The sequence below is a fragment of the Corvus hawaiiensis genome, chromosome 24, assembly GCF_020740725.1.
Source record: "Corvus hawaiiensis isolate bCorHaw1 chromosome 24, bCorHaw1.pri.cur, whole genome shotgun sequence".
NCBI lineage: Eukaryota > Metazoa > Chordata > Aves > Passeriformes > Corvidae > Corvus > Corvus hawaiiensis.
In genome coordinates, this window is record NC_063236.1 from 9,991,125 (window position 1) to 10,008,768 (window position 17,644).

Sequence of the window (17,644 nt, forward strand, 5' to 3'; positions counted from 1 at the left end):
TTAATGTGCATTTCCCTTTCAGTTCAGTGTCCCAGACCCCCACGGCAGGAGGATGCAGGGATTCACTAACCAACTGTGGTATGGGGTGAATGAAACCGTGTCCTTCTACTGCAAACGTGGTGGGAATTTAGGGGTGCTCCCAAAATCTCCCTGCTGGGGCAGAGCAGAGGGCTTGGGGTGCAGCACTGCCTGGCTCTGTCTGTCCTCAAGGCTCCCTGCGTCCTTCCCCTCTTTGCAGAAGAAACAACCTTCCCAAGTCTGATGTTTTCCAGGTAATAGTTGAGTTTTTATTGACAGCTGTGTGTAAAGGAGGCTCTAAGACAGGTCAGGAGTTCCTGGACTTTCCCTTCCTTCCCTTCTTGCCAAATGTTCACCCCCATCGTGGGGGTGCCTGAGCTGAGATGCTGCCAGAAAACAGCAAATCCAGAACAAATTCACAGCACCTCTCAGGGGCTGCTCTGACCTCACCCTCTTGAAGAGAAGTATTTTTGCTTTAGCATTTGATTTCACAGCTCCACAGATTTAAGCTCCTCTGCACCTGCTCAGCCTTCCCGAACCTCCCAGGTTTTTTCTGTCCCCATGGCACTGACCCCTGGCTGAGCTGCCTTCTAATGTGGGTTTTCCTTTCAGTTGTGTGTCCACAACCACGAATTCCCTATGGAAGGCTGAAAAGCCCTTTGGGTGGCAGAAAGTGGTACCAGACCAATGAGACTGTCACTTTTGAGTGCCTTCACGGGTACCAGTTTTCAGACAATGGAATGATGCCTTTGGGAGACACTGGGACCGCCACGTGCTTGCCTGATGGCAGCTGGACACCGCTGCCCAAGTGTGTGAGTACCACAGAATTACAGAATGGTTTGGGTTTGGGAGGACCTTAAAGATCATCCAGTTCCACCCCTGCCATGGTTCAACCTTTCCAGTGCTCAGAGCCCCAGGTTGCTGAGCCTGGCTGAGCCCCTGGTGGATGCTGCCTGATTTCTAACATGAAAACTGCTCAAACTTCTCAAAAGCTTTTAATTTCTGGTCCTAAGGAGGATGCAGCCCCTGTTGGGACAGGGCAGCCGTGGAGCTGAGGGGTGGGTGGCTCTCCCTCTGCTCCAGTCCATTCTTACAGGCTTTTCTGGCATTTGTTTTCCTGTTCAACAGATTGAAGAAGGTGATGCTGATGTGTGTCAAGAGGTTCATTACATGAAAGCGACCTTTGAATGTGGTGTGCCTGTAGAAGAAGTGAAAACTCTGATGGAAATACAGAAACTGTTCCTGGAGATTAAAAAACTAGAGCTGGAACTGAAAAACTGAAACAAAACTGGACCCCTGTAACCCTCATGTTTCCTTCGGTGAACTCACAGTTTGTGCAGTTGCAGCATCTCTAAGTAGGCTCTGGGTGATTTTATGGTTTATGTTTGCATGCCTGGAGCCAGAAAAATACTCACCAGTGCATGGGAGGCTGTGCTACATGCCAGAGCACAGAGTGGGTTTTGCTCTAACCTGCAAGCTTGATTTCCTCTTTAACTAATAAATTGTTTCACATTTCATATTAGGAGACATAGAAAGAGATTAAATTTAGCTTTTTAAAGTCACTGCCTTAACTGTGGTAAGCTGAGACTAATGGGAGCGGAGCCCAGAGAAGCTGAGTCCGGAGATTGGCTCTGAAGGTTCTGCTGGGGTTTGTGTACATTTGCACCCTGCTGGAAACAGCGGTGCAGTAAGTGTTTAACCTCCTGGTTTCCTGCTCATCCAGCTCCTGATTTCTGTTTGTCTGGCTAAGGGCAGTGCATGGGAAGTGCATTTCTAAAGGCTGCTGTTGCCCCATCCCTGGATTTAAAACAGGGCACAGGTTCCTGGCCTCGCCAAACATCTGAGTTGGTCTCATCCTCCACATCCCTATTTCTGGTGAGCAAATGCTGAGAATAGATGTTGGAATTCAACCAGTTGTAAGTGCAGAGAATCAGGCAGCAAATCCCCGTTCCTCAATAAATGCTGATCAGATCCTGTGGCTCTGCTGCAGTGCTTATTCCCGGGGATTTATCCAGGGGGGGAATTGTGATCTGTCATGTTGGCTGTAAATGGGGCAGATTTCCAGCATGATCCAGTGCTGGTTCTGGGGGAAAGCTGAGCCCTGGCAGCTGGGTGAGTCCTGAGGTGCTCGGGGAGCTGCATCAGCCCAGGCTGGGTGGGAGAAGGAGGAGCCTTCACCTCCTGCACGAGCATCGCTGCCAGATGTGTGTTTTAGAAGTTACTGAAATCGCTTTACTTGTTACCAGAGCCTAAACAACAGCCAGGGAAGAGGTGGTGTCTCTAATTTGGCACAGAAAGGTGCTTGGGGATGCATCCTGTGCTTCTCCACCCCCAGGTGAGGAGTTCTGCCATGAGAAGAGATCCCTGCTCTCCAGTGCTCTCTGACCACCAGACAAGCAGGGCTGCACCCTCTCAGTGTGACACCTCGGTCCCCTCCACCCTGAGCTTACCTGGGACTGCAGACAGGGGTTTTTTCCTCCCTGTGCAAGGCTTGGCACCCACAAGTGTGGGTAAAAGCTGGGTGTTGCATCCTGGGTGTATCTGAGGGTGTTTGAGCAGCCCTGGCTGATGTCACACGGGACTTGTCACAGGGTTAATCAGGACACAGATATGCTGCTCACACCCGTTCCTCATTACTAATGAGTCAGGCAATAAACAAAAAGGAAAATGCTTTTCTTTGCTTCACTGACTCTGCTGATCTGTGGTGTAATACCTGCCAGCAAATAACTGAGGAGGTGTTTTCCTACCCTGGACACAGCCTGGGGCGGGAACGGAGTCCTTCCTCCTCTGGGAACATAGTTTTGGAAAAACTGTGCTGGTCAGTGCTCACTGCCAGCCTCAGGACAAATAAAAGGCTTGAGCCTGATGGGGCAGGAGGACCAGCAGGCTCTCCCCAAGCCTGTGAGTGACAGCTGTCCCCACCCCGGCTGCTCTCCGTGTTCCTGACAGAGATTTCAGCTCCGTGTGTGTTCTGGGAAGGTTTCCACGCTCCAGAGGCTTGGTGGAGCCTGCTGCAGAGCATCTCCTCCCAGCTCTGCACTCAGCCCTTGGCAGCAGCGGTGCTCAGCAGAAGAGCACAGGAACTGCTGCAATGAGGGCTGGAGCACCAGCATGGGGGGGACACCCAGACCCCCTGACCTGCGGGGCTGCCTCTGGTCACCCTCTGCTGCTCCTGGCCGTGCTGGGGCTCCTCAGCATTCCTGTGGCTCGTGGTGAGTACGGGGCCGTGGGAAGGACCAGAGACACCTGCCTGGATCCCACCTGGCTGCTCAGGGGCTGGGTGATGCCAGCCCCAAGCCTGGGGACCAACCCATGGCTAGGTGCTGTCAGATCCAGCCCTGGCTGGGGCTTTCCCCACAGGGGACACCTGGGCCATCCCAACCACCCTCCTGGGGCGGGGAAGGGGCCAGGGCAGGGGGTCCTCACCTGAGGAGGTGTTCTCCTGCCACAGGTGACTGTGGGCCCCCTCCTGCCATGACCCACTCCAGGCCATCCAGCGATGAGCACCCCAGCAGCTTCCCGGTGGGGTCCAGGGTGACGTTCACCTGCGCCGAGGGCGCCCGCAAGATCCCGGGGCTGCCGGACACCACGGAATGCCTGCCCGGCAACCTCTGGTCCAGGCTGCTGGACCCCTGCGGCCGTAAATACCCTCCTTTCTCTGAAACACAGCCCCGGGTCGACATCCCTGTCCCTCCTGGGGCTGCGCTGCGCTGGCACCGTCCCTGTCCCGAGGGACAAACCCCAAACCCGCTGTCCTGTGCCGCTGCCCCTCGGAGCCGCTGGTGGCCGCGGGGGCTGGGAGAGGGGTCAGTCGGGGGGTGGAGCTGGGGTCCTGTGCCCCCCCAGCCTGTGCATGTGCTCCCCATGTCCTACTAACCCCTTCCCCGGGCTCCTAACGCCGCTCCATCCCCGCTTTGGTGCCTGCAGCAGTTTGGCAGCCTGGTAAGGAACCCAAATTAACCTGCCATGAGCACCAGGAGCTTTCCAGAAGCATTCCCGTGATCCCAGGGTGTGTTTGGCACGCTCCTGGTGGGCAGCTCTTTCAGGCCGGCTTTCCTGGGCCGCCAGGGAGCTGCGCTGCCCCGACCAGGCTGAGGTTTGCTGCCCTGTCCAAGGAGGATGAGAGGAGGAATTTCTTCCCTGTGGGGACCAACGTGAGCTACGTCTGCCGGCCCGGCTACGAGAACACCTCGGAGAGCTCCCCCTCCAGCACTTGCCTCGAGAACCTGGCGTGGTCAGAAGCTGCTGAGCTGTGCAGGAGTGAGTATTTCTGCTCCACCCCATGCCCCAAAAAAGCAGCCTTGGCTGCTCCCAACCTGCATCCCAAAATGCAGCCTGGTTGTCATCATCCCAACAGCCCCATTAGCACAAAGCTGGGTGGATATTCCTTGTCATCCCTATTCAAGACTGAACAGCAGAACTATCAGTGATGTTCTTTCTTTATTTTTCTGCTGGCATAAACAGATGTGGTTTGATTTTCATGTTAGGGAATGTTTGGTTGGACTCGATGAGCTTACAGGTCTTTTCCAACCTTTTTACAATCCTAAAGGCGTTTTCACTGGGACGTGGCACATGCAGGGGACAAATCCCAATCTGCTATTCTAGCACTGAACTTCAAAATGAGGGCAAAGCATCCTCTTGGTGACCCCCATGGAATATTAAGACTGGTGATGTGACAGGAAAATTTTTTCACAGTCAAGCAACTTCTTCCTAATCCACTGAGATGGAAACACCTCTGTGAGTGTGGAGCCTTTTGGGATCCCCACCTTCCCCTGCAGCTGAGTCTCGCTCCTGCCAGCCCGGCTGTGACGCCCATGGACTAAAATGCTTTGGAACCTTTGGGAATAACCCTCTAAGCCTGTGTCTGATGCCTCATTCAGCCTTCTTTGTGTCCCCCAGGGAGGTCCTGCGGCACCCCGGGAGCGCCGCCCGGGGGGAGGATGGGGCCCCTCACGGACCTGCAGCTGGGAGCGCGGGTGGATGTGTTCTGTGAGGATGGGTGAGTGCTGGGCACTGCCACGGCGGGGCGGGGCTGGGACACAGCTGCAGAGTGGCACACAGCTGGAGGGAGGGGACCAGGGTCAGGATTCACCTTTTCCTTCAAGTGCCACCCAGAGGAGCTTTAAGTGTCCATTCCCAGCAGCACCAGCTGGTTGCACTCTCAGCTGATAACTCTAGACTTCAACACGAGTTATTTAAAATATTTCAGCGTAAGATAGTTGAGAGGTATCGAATAAAAAGAGTTACATGGGGATGTTTAAAATCCAGTTAAGTTCAGCTGGAAAAGTGCAGTGAAGCACAGTTTCCATCAGTCAGGAGCTGACTCATGGCTGCTGCCTGCTTTCAATCAGGGCCCAAATGCAGTGGACTGAGCTGAAATGTCAAGTTCTTGCTACTCCAGCCAGTGTTCCTCCCTCCCAAGCAGGATGCACCTGGCATCATCTGGCTTGTGCTGCCCAGCTCCAGACATAGCAGAGGGGTTTGTTCTCTCCCTCAGGATGTAATTAAAGAAAATGACAGCATGTCCCACCCTTCTTGAGAGAAAGGGGTTGAGAGAAACTTTGGAAATCCACAGCAGGGTGGAGGGATGATGTTGCTCATGTAATTAAGATCAGATAATTTCCATCATGTCCAGATGCTGAGGGCTTTAGCACAGGAGGGTAATTCAGAGATGGGGAAGGTGTCAGAACAAGATCCACGAGCTTCCAGCAAGCCAATGCAGAAACCAGTTTAATTAGATGTGGATTGGTCCCTGTTGCCCCTCACTGGTTCCTGCTGTACATGAAGGATGTATCTGAATCCCAGAATCCCAGACTGGTTTGGGTTGGAAGAGACTTTAAAGCCCATCCAGTGCCATGCCCTGCCATGGGCAGGGACACCTTCCACTAGCCCAGGTGGCTCCAAGCCCCATCCAACCTGGCCTTGGACACTGCCAGGGATGGGAAGTCCACAGGATCTCTGGGGAAAGCACCTTATCAGCTGAGAAAGTGCCCCTACAATGTGCAGGTGTTTGATTTTCTGGCAAAACTTCAGCAAAACAGCTGCACCTGACACCCCAAAGCAGGTGTTGGGCAGGAGGTGGCACTGGGGGACACTGGGGACCCTGCCCTGCCCCACCAGCACCGAGGGGTTTGGCAGATCCAGTTCAGTGATCCCAGCGAGCAGCAGCCAGGGCTGAGCCCCAGCCTTTGGAGGTGCTGTGTGTGCTCGGCAGGGAGCTGCACCCTCGTCACCTCGTCCTGGAGGTGACAGCGGCGTGGGAAAGGCCCTGGATGGCGGCAGAATGAATCAATCCCAGCACTGCTGGGCTGGGAAACCGGCAGGGACGGAGTCTCTGATTCAGCAAATCCGTGTGGGAATCCACACCTCAGCTCGGCGCTGTCTGGCATTCCCGGAGAGCTGTGCCAGCCCCAGCTTCTCCCATTCCTGCCGTGGAAAATGCCGAGTCAGAGCAGAGAATCGCCTAAAATAGATTAACACAGATCCTGGAAGGAGTTCTGCTGGTAACCAGCAGTGTCAGCATCACCGCTGGCTTTACACTCCTGATCCTACTCATGCTGGGGGTGGGTGGGAAATATTCACAGATTTTGGATAGTTACACTGAATTTTTCCTCATGTATTTTAGGTACAAATTAGTTGGGAATAATTTCATCCGGTGCCAGCTGAAAGGAAACGATGTTGAATGGAGCGAACTTCCAACTTGTGAATGTGAGATTCATCTTTAATTGTGAGATTAAACCTTTTTACTTCACTCCAGCAGACCCTGCATCCCCATGACCAGTCCGAACCTCTCTTTGGATTGTTTCTGCTGATATTCTGTGGCTGATCTGTCTCTAACGCTGCAGCTGAGAAAGGCCCATTCTGCTGCTGACACAGTTTCAGCAGTTTTGTTCCCACAAAATCAACATTTTTGTCATGACTGAAGGCGATGGGGTGAGATTTCCAGGAATCTTGAGCCAGGGCATGGCAAGCTGCTGTTTATTTGTTGGGGCCGTGTTGTGGGAGGGAGAAAGGTGTGAGAAGAGAAACACTTCAGGGACAAACAAGAGAGAATTGAGACAGGCAGCAGTGCTTTACCCATCTAGTGCTGGTTACCCACCTTCACTGTCCAAAGTTTATCTCCAGGAACCTTAGCTAGACTCAAACATTTAGTATTTTTATTAAAACCGAAGCTTTTAGCACACATACATTGTCCCTCTCTCCTGCAGTAATTACCTGCCCTCCACCTCCTCCAATCAGCCACGGGAGACACAACAGGGAAGGCATTGAAATGTTTGCTTTTAACTCCACGGTGACCTACAGCTGTGATCCCAACTTCCAGCTGGTCGGGAATGGGAGCATCCGTTGTACGAGCAGGGACAAAACCAGCGGAGCCTGGAGCGGAGCCGCGCCCCAGTGCAAAGGTGGTTTCATCATTTCATTCATATTATTTATTATTATTCATTATTTATTGCTATTGAATATTGAATATTGAATATTGAATACTGAATATTGAGTATTGAGTATTTAATATTTAATGTTTAATATTGTATATTGTATATTGTATATTGTATGTTGTATGTTGTATGTTGTAGATTTGTAGATTTGTAGATTTGTAAATTTGTAAATTTGTAAATTTGTATATTTAATATTTAATATTGAATATTGAATATTGATATAGTTATATATTTACTATTTATATATTTAGTATTTCTTATTAATTCAGTATTTAGGATGAATCAGCTTAAAATACTGTGGTTATGAGGTGCAGGAGGTGTCAAATGTCACTTGTAAGGAAATTTTAAAGGGGGAAAAGGCAGTGCTGGAGCAAGGACGGAGCGGTCTCTGCAAGGAAGGCAGAGTGCCCCGAGCAATGCTCTCTCTTTGTCCCCCAGAGAAAAGCTCAGCTGTCAGACTCGGAGCACAAGACATGGAGAGGACAGCTCCTCCCAAAAGTGAGTTGAAATGACTCGACATTGAATCAAGTCCCATTTATTTTTCTCCTCTATCACATTTCTACGAAAGGCCACCCGATGAAGCTCACCCCATGAATTTCCTTTTCTCAGGTCCGCAGGGAAATGGAATCCAGCCCTCTAAGAAAACTTCCATGTGGGAGATGAAGCTCAGCCTCTATCAAAAGGCGCTCCAAAATACCATTTCCTTCTCCCAGTCTTCCTCTTTCTTCAGGAAACCAGGTCAGACCTGGAGGGATGATGACATCAGTGGCACTTCCTGCTTACTCCCAGCCCTAAAACCCAGAGTTTTCTTTTTTTCCCCCCATATTTCTGTTTCAGTGAGCAGGAGCTGGGCTGCCTCAGAGTTCAGATTTGTTCTACCTTTGTACAAATCCCCAAAATCCTATTTTGGGACCAGCAAAGGATTCATGTGTCCTCCAAAGTACATGGGGATCCTCCCCCAACCCGGCTGCTTTCAAAACTTGAAATGGTCCAAAGCTGCATCATTTCATGGAAGTGAGTGGGGTTTTTGTCATGTTCTGTTCTCCGTAAGTTTTCTCTGTATAATTTATATTTTTTGCCGGTTGGGCATCTGGTTCACAACTCAGCTTTGGCTGCACTGACCTCCCATTCTAAAAAAGCTTTGCTTCATCTGAAATACATTTTAATTTATCAATTCTTCCTTGCCCTCACGTTATTACAGCTCTTTTTTTTTTTTAAACTCAGTTTTTGGGCCTTTTGAAAAGCAAGAGATAACTTTGTACCACATAGCCCTGAGAGTGCCAGGGCTCCTGTCCTTGCTCTGAGGTGCTGATGCCAACCTTGTTCCACACAGGGAGGTCGTGGGTGGCCAGGAGGAGCTGGACACGGCGGAGGTGCTGCTCCTCCAGATTCCCCACCTGCTGCAAAGGATGATTCCATCCAGGAAAGGATGAGTGTTGGCTCTGTGGGACGTGCTGGGAGCTGTAATTGTGTCATTGTAAGCAGGGCAGACACAACACCTGCTGGAGGGTCTCAGTGTCCAACCGGGGGATGGTGAGAAGTGTTTCTCTGGTGTCAGGGTCAAGCTGAGTTTGCCCATCCTTGGCTTTTGTCTCTTGGGTCAAAGTCAGAAAATCTTTAACTGTTCCTCGTCCGTTCCAAAAGTGCCCCATGCAATGGTCACACTTATCAGGACTCTTACACTTTGCTCTGAGATAAAGGATGACCTCAGTCAGGTCTGTCCCACATATAAAATGTAACTTTTTAATGGCGATGTTTTAGCATTCCAAGAAATCGATTGGAAGTTACTCCCGCAAGCACTGGCTGATTTCCATACTTGCTCCTCCCATCTGCGTTTTTCTTACAGCAGTTGCCTTCCAGCACCGTGACTCCAGCTGTGATTCCTGCTCATCCCACCAGGGTTTCAGAGGCTGCGTTGTCCCAGAAACGCTCAGACCTCCGGCAGAAGTTCCTCCGGGGCCCGGCTATGTCACGCCCAGCCTGATGCTGTGTTTCCAGGGCCGCAGGTTTTCTGCTCGCTGGCAACGCCACAACAAACCCTAAATACAGCCCCAGCCTCCCTGGGGAGCTGAGCTGCTCCCGTAACTTCCCAGGAATTCCAGCCGTGGATCCAGCTGCCAGTGGGGCTGAAAAGCAAAGCACGGATTTCCCCGTCCTGCAGAGTTATGAGCTGACTTCTTTTAGGAAACCGTGGTACTCCGGTTATTAAATGGTTTGATCTTTGTATCCTGAGTGGTTTAAGCCCTTCCTTTAGGAAAAGCTTCTTGTATCAGCCCCAAAGTTCCTTGCAGTTTTGGTTTCTACCACAGGAAGATAAAGCCACGTGTGGGCCGGGCATCCCTAATCTCGTAACGTAAAGGAGCCACTTCTGCTTTCCAGAGGGAGGGAGGCAGCTCAGTCATGCTGTGAGCACATCAAGCACTCCCAGACACAGAAATACAGCTCCTAAATATCCTCCCCAGTGCTGCCACCCTGCAACAGAGGGACAGGAAATGTCATGCTCATTCCTTTGGCTGCCTACCCCAATTTTGTCCTTAAAGACCTAAAACTCCCAAAGCCTTTCTGGGTTTTTATTTATATTTAGTGATACATGGTAGTTGTTTATAAAGTCTGTAAATTCAGCTCCCTGCTGTTCCCTTGTCATATTTTATTCTCTTTTCAGGAAGGAATCAGCTTTTAGGTATATCCTGGCAATGTTCAGGTTTGATGTTCAGTCAGTTCTTTATCAGCACTCTGAACATTTATTTTCTAAATGCCATTCAGGGCAAGTTAAACTCAGTTATACCAAAAAAAAAAAAAAAAAAAAGTAGTAAAGGAGGAAATCAAATCCATGCAGGAATGTGTGGGAATGTGTTTCTGGGAAGTGGTCTGGAAAAGGAAGCTGGAATTACACCTCCCTTAATCCCATTCAGCCACCCTGGGCCTGAGCCCTGCAGCCCCTGAGCTGTGGCTCAGCCCATGCAGACCCAGGGGCCAGTCCCAGAGGGTTTTGGGAGCTGAGGCTGAGTTTCTGTGGGAGGCCTGGAGCAGCTCCAGCGCTGTTCTTGCTGGCAGCTCCCGCTGCCCCAGCCCTGCACCAGCTCGGGTCAGGCTGCTCCCTGTGCGTGTCCTTCTGCCACCAGCAGCTGCTTGGCCTGATTCCTGCCATGCAGGGAGGGATGTCCGGGCCAGATAAAGCAAGTGGCCCTCGCTGGCTGGGCAGGCACGGAGCTGCTATCGTGGGGCTCAGCTGCTGCGTGGGAGGAGCCGGTGCTCCCCCGGTTCCTGGGGCAAAAAAGGGGCAGCAAATGTGGGTGCAGAGGGGCAGGGCTGAGCCAGGCCGGTGGTATAGACGTCTCCTGTTTCCTCCTCAAGCAGGAAAACAACCCGGCTCAAGGGTCCAGCCTGTTAGCAAGAGGATTTTACTGAGCTGAAGCTGCAGCCCTTGGTTCTGTGAGCAGAGCCACTCCCTGCGGGGGCTCGGCATCACGCGAAGCCTTTGCCAGAGACTTTTCAGCATCTCCTGCCCCGTGCCAAGGTCACTGCCCTGAGCTAATACAGGAGAATTCCCCAGAATTTAAGGTGTGGTTTTTTTCCTGTTAACAGATTTCTTCAGCGTTACGCAGCCCCCATCCCCGTTCAGGCCAGTGACTGTAAAAACGCAGCCAAGGTGTCTCCAAGTAGTTTGTCATGGTGCTTACAAGGAAGTATTTTAAAGGAATACGTTATCCAAGGTGCTGGATTCCTCCCTTAGGAAAACATCTCTGCCTCTCATTGCAAATGCCTTTGTTACATCTGCTGGGGATGAAATTGTACTGGAAAGGAAAATAAAATGGAAATTTAAAAAAAATAGAGTAAAAGAGGTAAGTTTGAGCTTCTCAGCAGAAACATCACTGTTTCCTGGATAACAAAGGGAAGCAGGAAGGTGCAGGTCGGCTGCTGCTGGCTGCCCTTTCCTCGGCGTGGCAGGACTCATTCCCCTTCCTGCCGTTTTTGCTTTGGGTCTTTTGTTTTCCTTTGGCACTTGACAGCTTTGGAAGGAGGGGGGTCTTCACCTTTAGAAGGTGCAGAGTAACGCTGAGAAGCAGCTGCTGAGGCAGCGGGTTCCCGGAGAGCCGCTCTTTGGGATGCCAGGCGTGACTGGTGGAGGGGGCACCGCGGCCACCGCGTTTTCCCCACACCCAGTCCCACTCCCCCCCTCACACACGGCTTTCGTCAGAGATTTCCCGGAGCTGAGCTGGCCAGGAGGGGCGGGCGGGGGCTCCGGCTGCGGAGCTCGGACCAGCCCCGCGGGAGTGGCTCCGGTGCCCGGGCAGTGCCGGGGGGCCGCGATGGGCTCCGGCCGCCGCTGCTCGCTGCTGCTGCTGCTGCTGCTGCCCGCGGCCTGGGGTGAGCCCCTGCGGAGGGGTGGGGTGTGCGGGGAGCCCGGCTCGCCGGGGGTGGGTGTTCCCTGGGTGCGGGAGCGCTCTGCGCGTCCGCGGGCGTGCGCTCGGGTGTGCGAGTGTGTGCTCCGTGCGTGATCCTTGTGAGTGTGTGCTCCATGTGTGATCCTTGTGAGTGTGTGCTCCGTGCGTGATCCTTGTGAGTGTGTGCTCCGTGTGTGATCCTTGTGAGTATGTGCTCCGTGTGTGATCCTTGTGAGTGTGTGCTCCGTGCGTGATCCTTGTGAGTGTGTGCTCCATGTGTGATCCTTGTGAGTGTGTGCTCCGTGCGTGATCCTTGTGAGTATGTGCTCCGTGTGTGATCCTTGTGAGTGTGTGCTCCGTGTGTGATCCATGGGAGTGTGTGTGATCCTTGTGAGTGTGTGCTCCGTGCGTGATCCTTGGGAGTGTGTGTGCTCCGTGTGTGATCCATGGGAGTGTGTGTGCTCCGTGTGTGATCCATGGGAGTGTGTGTGCTCCGTGCGTGATCCTTGTGAGTGTGTGTGCTCCGTGTGTGATCCTTGTGAGTGTGTGTGATCCTTGTGAGTGTGTGCTCCGTGCGTGATCCATGGGAGTGTGTGCTCCGTGCGTGATCCTTGTGAGTGTGTGTGCTCCGTGTGTGATCCTTGTGAGTGTGTGTGATCCATGGGAGTGTGTGTGATCCATGGGAGTGTGTGTGCTCCGTGCGTGATCCTTGTGAGTGTGTGTGCTCCGTGTGTGATCCTTGTGAGTGTGTGTGATCCATGGGAGTGTGTGTGATCCATGGGAGTGTGTGTGCTCCGTGCGTGATCCTTGTGAGTGTGTGTGATCCTTGTGTGATCCTTGTGAGTGTGTGTGCTCCGTGTGTGATCCTTGTGAGTGTGTGTGATCCATGGGAGTGTGTGTGATCCTTGTGAGTGTGTGTGCTCCGTGTGTGATCCTTGTGAGTGTGTGCTCCGTGTGTTATCCATGGGAGCGTGTGTTATCCTTATGAGTGTGTTCTCCCTGTGTTATCCTTTTGTGTGTGTGCTCCGTGTGTTATCCATGTGCATATGTGTGATCCTTGTGTGCGTGCTCCATGTGCTCCCTGTGCTCCACGTGTGTTTTCTGTGTGCTCCGTGTGTGCCCCATACCCACATCCGTGTGTGCTCTGTGCGGGTTTGTGTGCTCTGTTCCCACGTACCTCGAGTCTGTGTTCCCCTGGCGCTGCCCCTGGGTGTGCTCCGTGTGCCCTGCTCCGTGTGCCGCCCGTTCCCACAGGCTCTGCGTGTGCCCAGCCCGGGCTACAAAAGCAGCAGCAGAAGCCCCGCTAAATCCTCGTTTATTTTCCCACAGGGGACTGCGGGCCGCTGCCAAATATCAGCCACGCCGAGCCCCGAGGGGACACCAAACACCAGGAAAGCTTCAGTGTGGGCTCCACGGTGACCTACAGCTGTGTCCCGGGTTACACCAAGCTCCCCTTTCTCTCTGACACCATCCGCTGCCTGCCAAATTCCCAGTGGTCCAGCCTGCTGGAGTTCTGTGGCCGTAAGCGTTTCCCTTTCTCTGACACAAGGAGGGCGCAGGCTGCTTGTGAAAACATCCACGGCTTTGGCAATCGCTGCCTCAGGGGTTTCCTCATCTGCAGCGACACAGGATGAAGTGGTTTGGCCACTTCTCTCGCTGCCCTTTTTTCCTACACGCCACCGAGGCTGTTGGAGCCCCGTGCTGGCATTTGTGTGTTAATAAATATAGAGGAACAGCTTGGGAAGCACATGGAAAAGGGGAAGGACTGCAGGGGCGAAGCACTGAGTGACCAAAGGGCTAAACAAGGGTGGAGGTTTGGCTTTGGGGACTTGGAAACTTCTACAGTGAGAATTGGCTGCACTTTCCCTCCTCAGAGAATTCCCTGGTGGAAGAGGCCAGGGAGGAGGGCACTGTTTGGGGCACCCACGTTCTTAGTGAGGCTCGTGCGTTATCGCTCGGATTTATGTTCATAGTTGAAAGCTAAATATTGTTATTTTTGCTCTGTTTCTGTTGTCTCTGTGGCTGCCAGGCAGCTGTCCCCGACCGCCATCCGTGCCATTTGCTGGGATATCACCACAAGATCAAAGGCAGAACTTCTACGCCGTTAATACCACGGTGAGGTACATCTGTCGCCTGGGCTATGAAAACACCACAGACCAGCCCCCCACCAGCACCTGTTTGGACAACTTAACGTGGACAAAAGTTCCTGAGCTGTGTCAGAGTGAGTGTCTCCGTGTCATTTCACTTTCTCCAGCACTCTGTTCCAAGTGCCACATCTGTATTTTAAAATTGCTCTTTTCTAATGCCATTTAACATGAAATGCCATTAACTGCCTGGTTTGACATTGCCGTACTGCCATGGAAATTAAGTCTGTGGGGTTTTTCCCAGCCTCACAGTGTCCTAAGGATAATCTTACTCTTTTTTAGAGAAATCTTGTGGTATTCCAGCCAATCCAGAACACGGCCAAATTATTGCAGATGATCACCTGCTGGGTGCAAGAGCCAAGGTGGTTTGTGACCGTGGGTGAGTGTGAAGCCGCTGCCCACTGCATCCCAGTTGCGTAGCCAGAGTCACTGGGGTGTGAACTGGGACGTGGGGCTCTGCCCATACCGAGTCCTCAGCACCCCTTGTGGCACATTCTTGGCTGGTGACAACAAGCTGATTTTGGGATGTGCCTTTTGCTCCTGCAGGTACAGATTAGAGGGAGCATCACCTTTCATCAGGTGTGTCCTACAGGGAAACAAAGCTGCCTGGAGTCCTCTTCCAGCTTGTCAGGGTAAGTGAAGTTGCCCAGTGCTTGACTGGAAATACCAAATATTCCAACCCAGAAATGCTCCTTTTTTGGTTTACTTCACTGAGTGAAGTCAGGTCAGCATCCCCACAAGGGGAGAGCTGCTGTCACAAAGCAGGGACTCCCCGGGAGCATCACTGCTGCCTTCTGCCTGTGAAAGCCTGACAGAAGCAGCGTCCCCTCAGGCTGCTGAGAAGAGCATCCCAGGGGTCACCTCCTGAACTCTTTTCTCTTCCTCCCACAGCTATTTCCTGTCCCCCTCCTCCAGCCATCCCCCACGGGCAGCACAGTGGTAACAGCGCGGAGGAGTTTGTGTTCGGCTCCGTCACAACCTACACGTGCGAGCCGGGGCTGGAGCTCGTGGGACAGGACACCCTGAGCTGCACCACGGAGAACGGGACCCACGGCACCTGGAGCGGGGCCCCTCCCGAGTGCCGGGGTGAGCACTCATCCCTCTCCTCACAACCGTCCCGGTCCCCAGCAGTTTTTCTTGCACAAGCAGGCATGGTTTTACATTTTCCCTTCAAGAGGAACAGGCAGAAATGTAATTAACCATGTGTGAAATGCAGCAGTGACTGCAAAGCTGGTGGAGTGAACTTAGAAGGGATTTATATCTCGTGTCCAGCAACACCCAGGCAATAAAGCCAAGTAGAACAGCAGAATCCCCTCTGTCCATAAGGCCTGGAGTGTCACAAGAGGTCCCTGTCCCTGCCCATGTGATGTTGCCTCCTCACTGAGCGATTATGTACATTATGTGCGAGTTGAGCACCACATAAAACAGCATTTTGAGTGCTTTTCCTTTGTCTCTCTCTAGTTAAAACCACAGCAGAGACAAACCAAACCAAACCTTTGGAAGACAACCCTTACTGGCTGGGTAAGAGCTCCATTTCTTAAAAGTCCTGTTAATTGCTGTAATTGCACCACATTTTGGGCTTCATATTTTTAACACCCATTTCATTGTTTCCCTCCCCAGCAAGCATCCTCATTCCGAGTTGCATCGGTAAGTAGCTTAAAACTGAAAGTACATTTTCCTGCCCCAAAGCTGTTTGCTATTAAATACCTGGAGTCAATGGTTGATTTCACTCTCCCTTTCCCTTCTTTGTTAGTTCCCCCAGTAGTCCTTGGAATTCTAGCTGGGATCATCATGAGACGGAAAGAGAGTGAGAAGCAGTAAGCGACACTAAGCTGCCCCTCGTAAATCATAACCTTCCCTAGGGATAAGTGACTATTTCCTTTCAAGCCCTGCACCTTCATTACATTTGCATGCTTAGCACTATCTTTTCGTGTTGCTAAGTTTCTTTTTCTTCTACAAATTTTCTCCTCTCTGTCTCTTCAGCTCTTATGATGTGAGTTTACAAAAGCACGAGATGAAGGGAAGGGATGCAGTGATGCGCCCGGAGGTAACGCATGAGAAGAAGCAGCCCAAGCCCTGGAATTACTATTTTTGGTAGGTTTGCTTGTTCACCTGCCCAAAACCTTGTGTCAGACTTCTGGCGACAGCCAGGGGTCTCACTGGTGCTGAGCACACCCGTGCAGAACATCTCTGAGCAGTTTTTGACTTTCAAACACCACGATGAACATCCCGCTGTCCAAAGGGCGCCGGCTGCCTCACAGGAGGGTTCGGGCTTTGCTGGCTGCTCTCTGGAGGGATTTCCCCTGCATCTCTCATCCACAGCCACACAGGGAATTGCCACGTGTGTCCCAGCTGTGAGGAGCAGCTCCACGGTGACCTGTCCCCTCTCTCGGAGCCCGCGCGCCGCAGCTGCACCGCCTGCCAGGACTGGCTGAGCTCCCAGCCCCAAAAACCCCGCACCTACTCGGTCCCCAGCATTGGGGACGGGGACAGACCAAGCGCAGCAGGCACCAGGTACAGCATCAACAAGGGCTTGCTCCTGCTCCCCTGGTATGGGCCCATGGAAAGCAAAACAAGGGGAAAGGGGGAGAAAGCATCTTTGTGTGGAGAGAGCGAGTTTGGCGGTTGGAATTCATGTGGTTGCTGTTTTAGAGGCAGCAAGTGTTTGATATTTAGAAAGCAGTGGCTCTGTCGGGCAGTAGGTGTTTTTGGAAAGCCACACACTCAGGTTGTTCTCTCTCTCTCTCTCTCTCTCTGCATTCAGCTCTCCTGCCAAAGCTGTGGATGTGCTGAGGGGAGATGGCACAGGAGAAGCTGCTCCGTGGTGGAGTGAGGCAGAGCAGCCCATGGACTACAAAAGGTCAGTCTTCCACCTAAAAATACCCAGTTGCCGCAGTTGGCCTGGACAAAAATCACTTCAGAATGGAGTAGAACTGTGCTTATCAGAGAATCCTGGAATGGTTTGGGTTGGAAGGGACCTTAAAGCTCATCTCCTTCCCACCCCCTGCCATGGGCGGGGACACCTTCCCCTATCCCAGGCTGCTCCAAGCCCCAGAAGCATGGCCTGGAAGGCACATCCATGCTCTCAGTGCACATCCTCAATGGTTCTTCTCCACAGTGACCACATCTGTCTCATCTGTGAGAGCTGGCTCCGTGCCCACACTGGCCAGGATGGCAACAGTGCTGTGACACCGGGGGAGTGGCGGGACAAGGGGTGAGTGTGGCCAGTGCAGGCAGCTCCTGTCCAGCTCCTCTCAGCAGCAGCACTGCAGTGTGTGCCCAGTGCCCTCAAAACTGAGAGTTCACTGCTTTACTTAAAATAGAAATAGGTGGCAGTGTGTGAATGTTGGTGGCATTTGCTCCCAGCCCTGTGCCAGGGCAGAAGTGTGGGGCCTGTTCGAGCAGAGAGATGTGAAACCGGGTGAGGTTTATTCAGATGGTGCTTGTGGGGTTTCCTTGGGTGTCTCTGAAGCAGCCTGTGCCCCTCAGCTGTGCTCACCTGGCTCAGCCTTGTGTTCTTTGGAGCTCTGGTTTTGGTTAAGCAGCAAAGAGCCCAAGTGAGACCCTACAGCAGGAGCCTCTTTTCACCCACTGCCCAGGGCTTTTCCCACTTGTGGGTATGGTTCATTTGCCTGTGGCAAGGTTAGGTTTCGGGCCAGAG

General features: G+C 52.4%; 2 protein-coding genes across 3 annotated transcripts in view; both read left to right on the top strand.

Moving 5' to 3' along the window:
- Positions 1 to 17,644, top strand: part of CR1 (complement C3b/C4b receptor 1 (Knops blood group)) — a 59,732-nt gene that overhangs the window by 13,629 nt on the left and 28,459 nt on the right. Inside the window, exons 21-39 of the mRNA XM_048328348.1 lie at positions 631 to 830; positions 1,147 to 1,294; positions 3,470 to 3,658; positions 4,087 to 4,278; positions 4,918 to 5,017; positions 8,788 to 8,827; positions 11,495 to 11,822; positions 13,169 to 13,360; positions 13,869 to 14,060; positions 14,266 to 14,362; positions 14,530 to 14,615; positions 14,875 to 15,069; positions 15,445 to 15,504; positions 15,604 to 15,630; positions 15,737 to 15,800; positions 15,967 to 16,077; positions 16,306 to 16,497; positions 16,748 to 16,843; positions 17,102 to 17,197. Coding sequence (XP_048184305.1) covers positions 631 to 830; positions 1,147 to 1,294; positions 3,470 to 3,658; positions 4,087 to 4,278; positions 4,918 to 5,017; positions 8,788 to 8,827; positions 11,495 to 11,822; positions 13,169 to 13,360; positions 13,869 to 14,060; positions 14,266 to 14,362; positions 14,530 to 14,615; positions 14,875 to 15,069; positions 15,445 to 15,504; positions 15,604 to 15,630; positions 15,737 to 15,800; positions 15,967 to 16,077; positions 16,306 to 16,497; positions 16,748 to 16,843; positions 17,102 to 17,197 — 2,605 coding nt within the window. The remainder of the gene's footprint in view (positions 1 to 630; positions 831 to 1,146; positions 1,295 to 3,469; positions 3,659 to 4,086; positions 4,279 to 4,917; positions 5,018 to 8,787; positions 8,828 to 11,494; positions 11,823 to 13,168; positions 13,361 to 13,868; positions 14,061 to 14,265; positions 14,363 to 14,529; positions 14,616 to 14,874; positions 15,070 to 15,444; positions 15,505 to 15,603; positions 15,631 to 15,736; positions 15,801 to 15,966; positions 16,078 to 16,305; positions 16,498 to 16,747; positions 16,844 to 17,101; positions 17,198 to 17,644) is intronic.
- Positions 2,899 to 9,680, top strand: CD55 (CD55 molecule (Cromer blood group)). Of its 2 annotated transcripts, none has more exons than XM_048328479.1 (11): positions 2,899 to 3,230; positions 3,470 to 3,658; positions 4,087 to 4,278; positions 4,918 to 5,017; positions 6,644 to 6,726; positions 7,227 to 7,421; positions 7,893 to 7,952; positions 8,064 to 8,192; positions 8,292 to 8,468; positions 8,788 to 8,883; positions 9,301 to 9,680. In XM_048328479.1, the coding sequence occupies exons 1-10, from the start codon at positions 3,110 to 3,112 to the stop codon at positions 8,865 to 8,867; spliced, it is 1,326 nt and encodes a 441-aa protein (XP_048184436.1). In that variant the 5' UTR covers positions 2,899 to 3,109; the 3' UTR covers positions 8,868 to 8,883; positions 9,301 to 9,680. The 2 variants fall into 2 exon arrangements, with proteins under 2 accessions (XP_048184436.1, XP_048184437.1); XM_048328480.1 differs by having other exon boundaries at positions 9,304 to 9,680.

Excerpts from the sequence above, each read along its gene's own strand:
- CD55 (XM_048328479.1), top strand. The coding sequence starts at position 3,110 with ATGAGGGCTGGAGCACCAGCATGGGGGGGACACCCAGACCCCCTGACC. Across the intron at positions 4,279-4,917 it reads AGCTGCTGAGCTGTGCAGGA|GGAGGTCCTGCGGCACCCCG; the intron begins GTGAGTATTTCT and ends TGTGTCCCCCAG. Across the intron at positions 7,422-7,892 it reads AGCCGCGCCCCAGTGCAAAG|AGAAAAGCTCAGCTGTCAGA; the intron begins GTGGTTTCATCA and ends TTTGTCCCCCAG.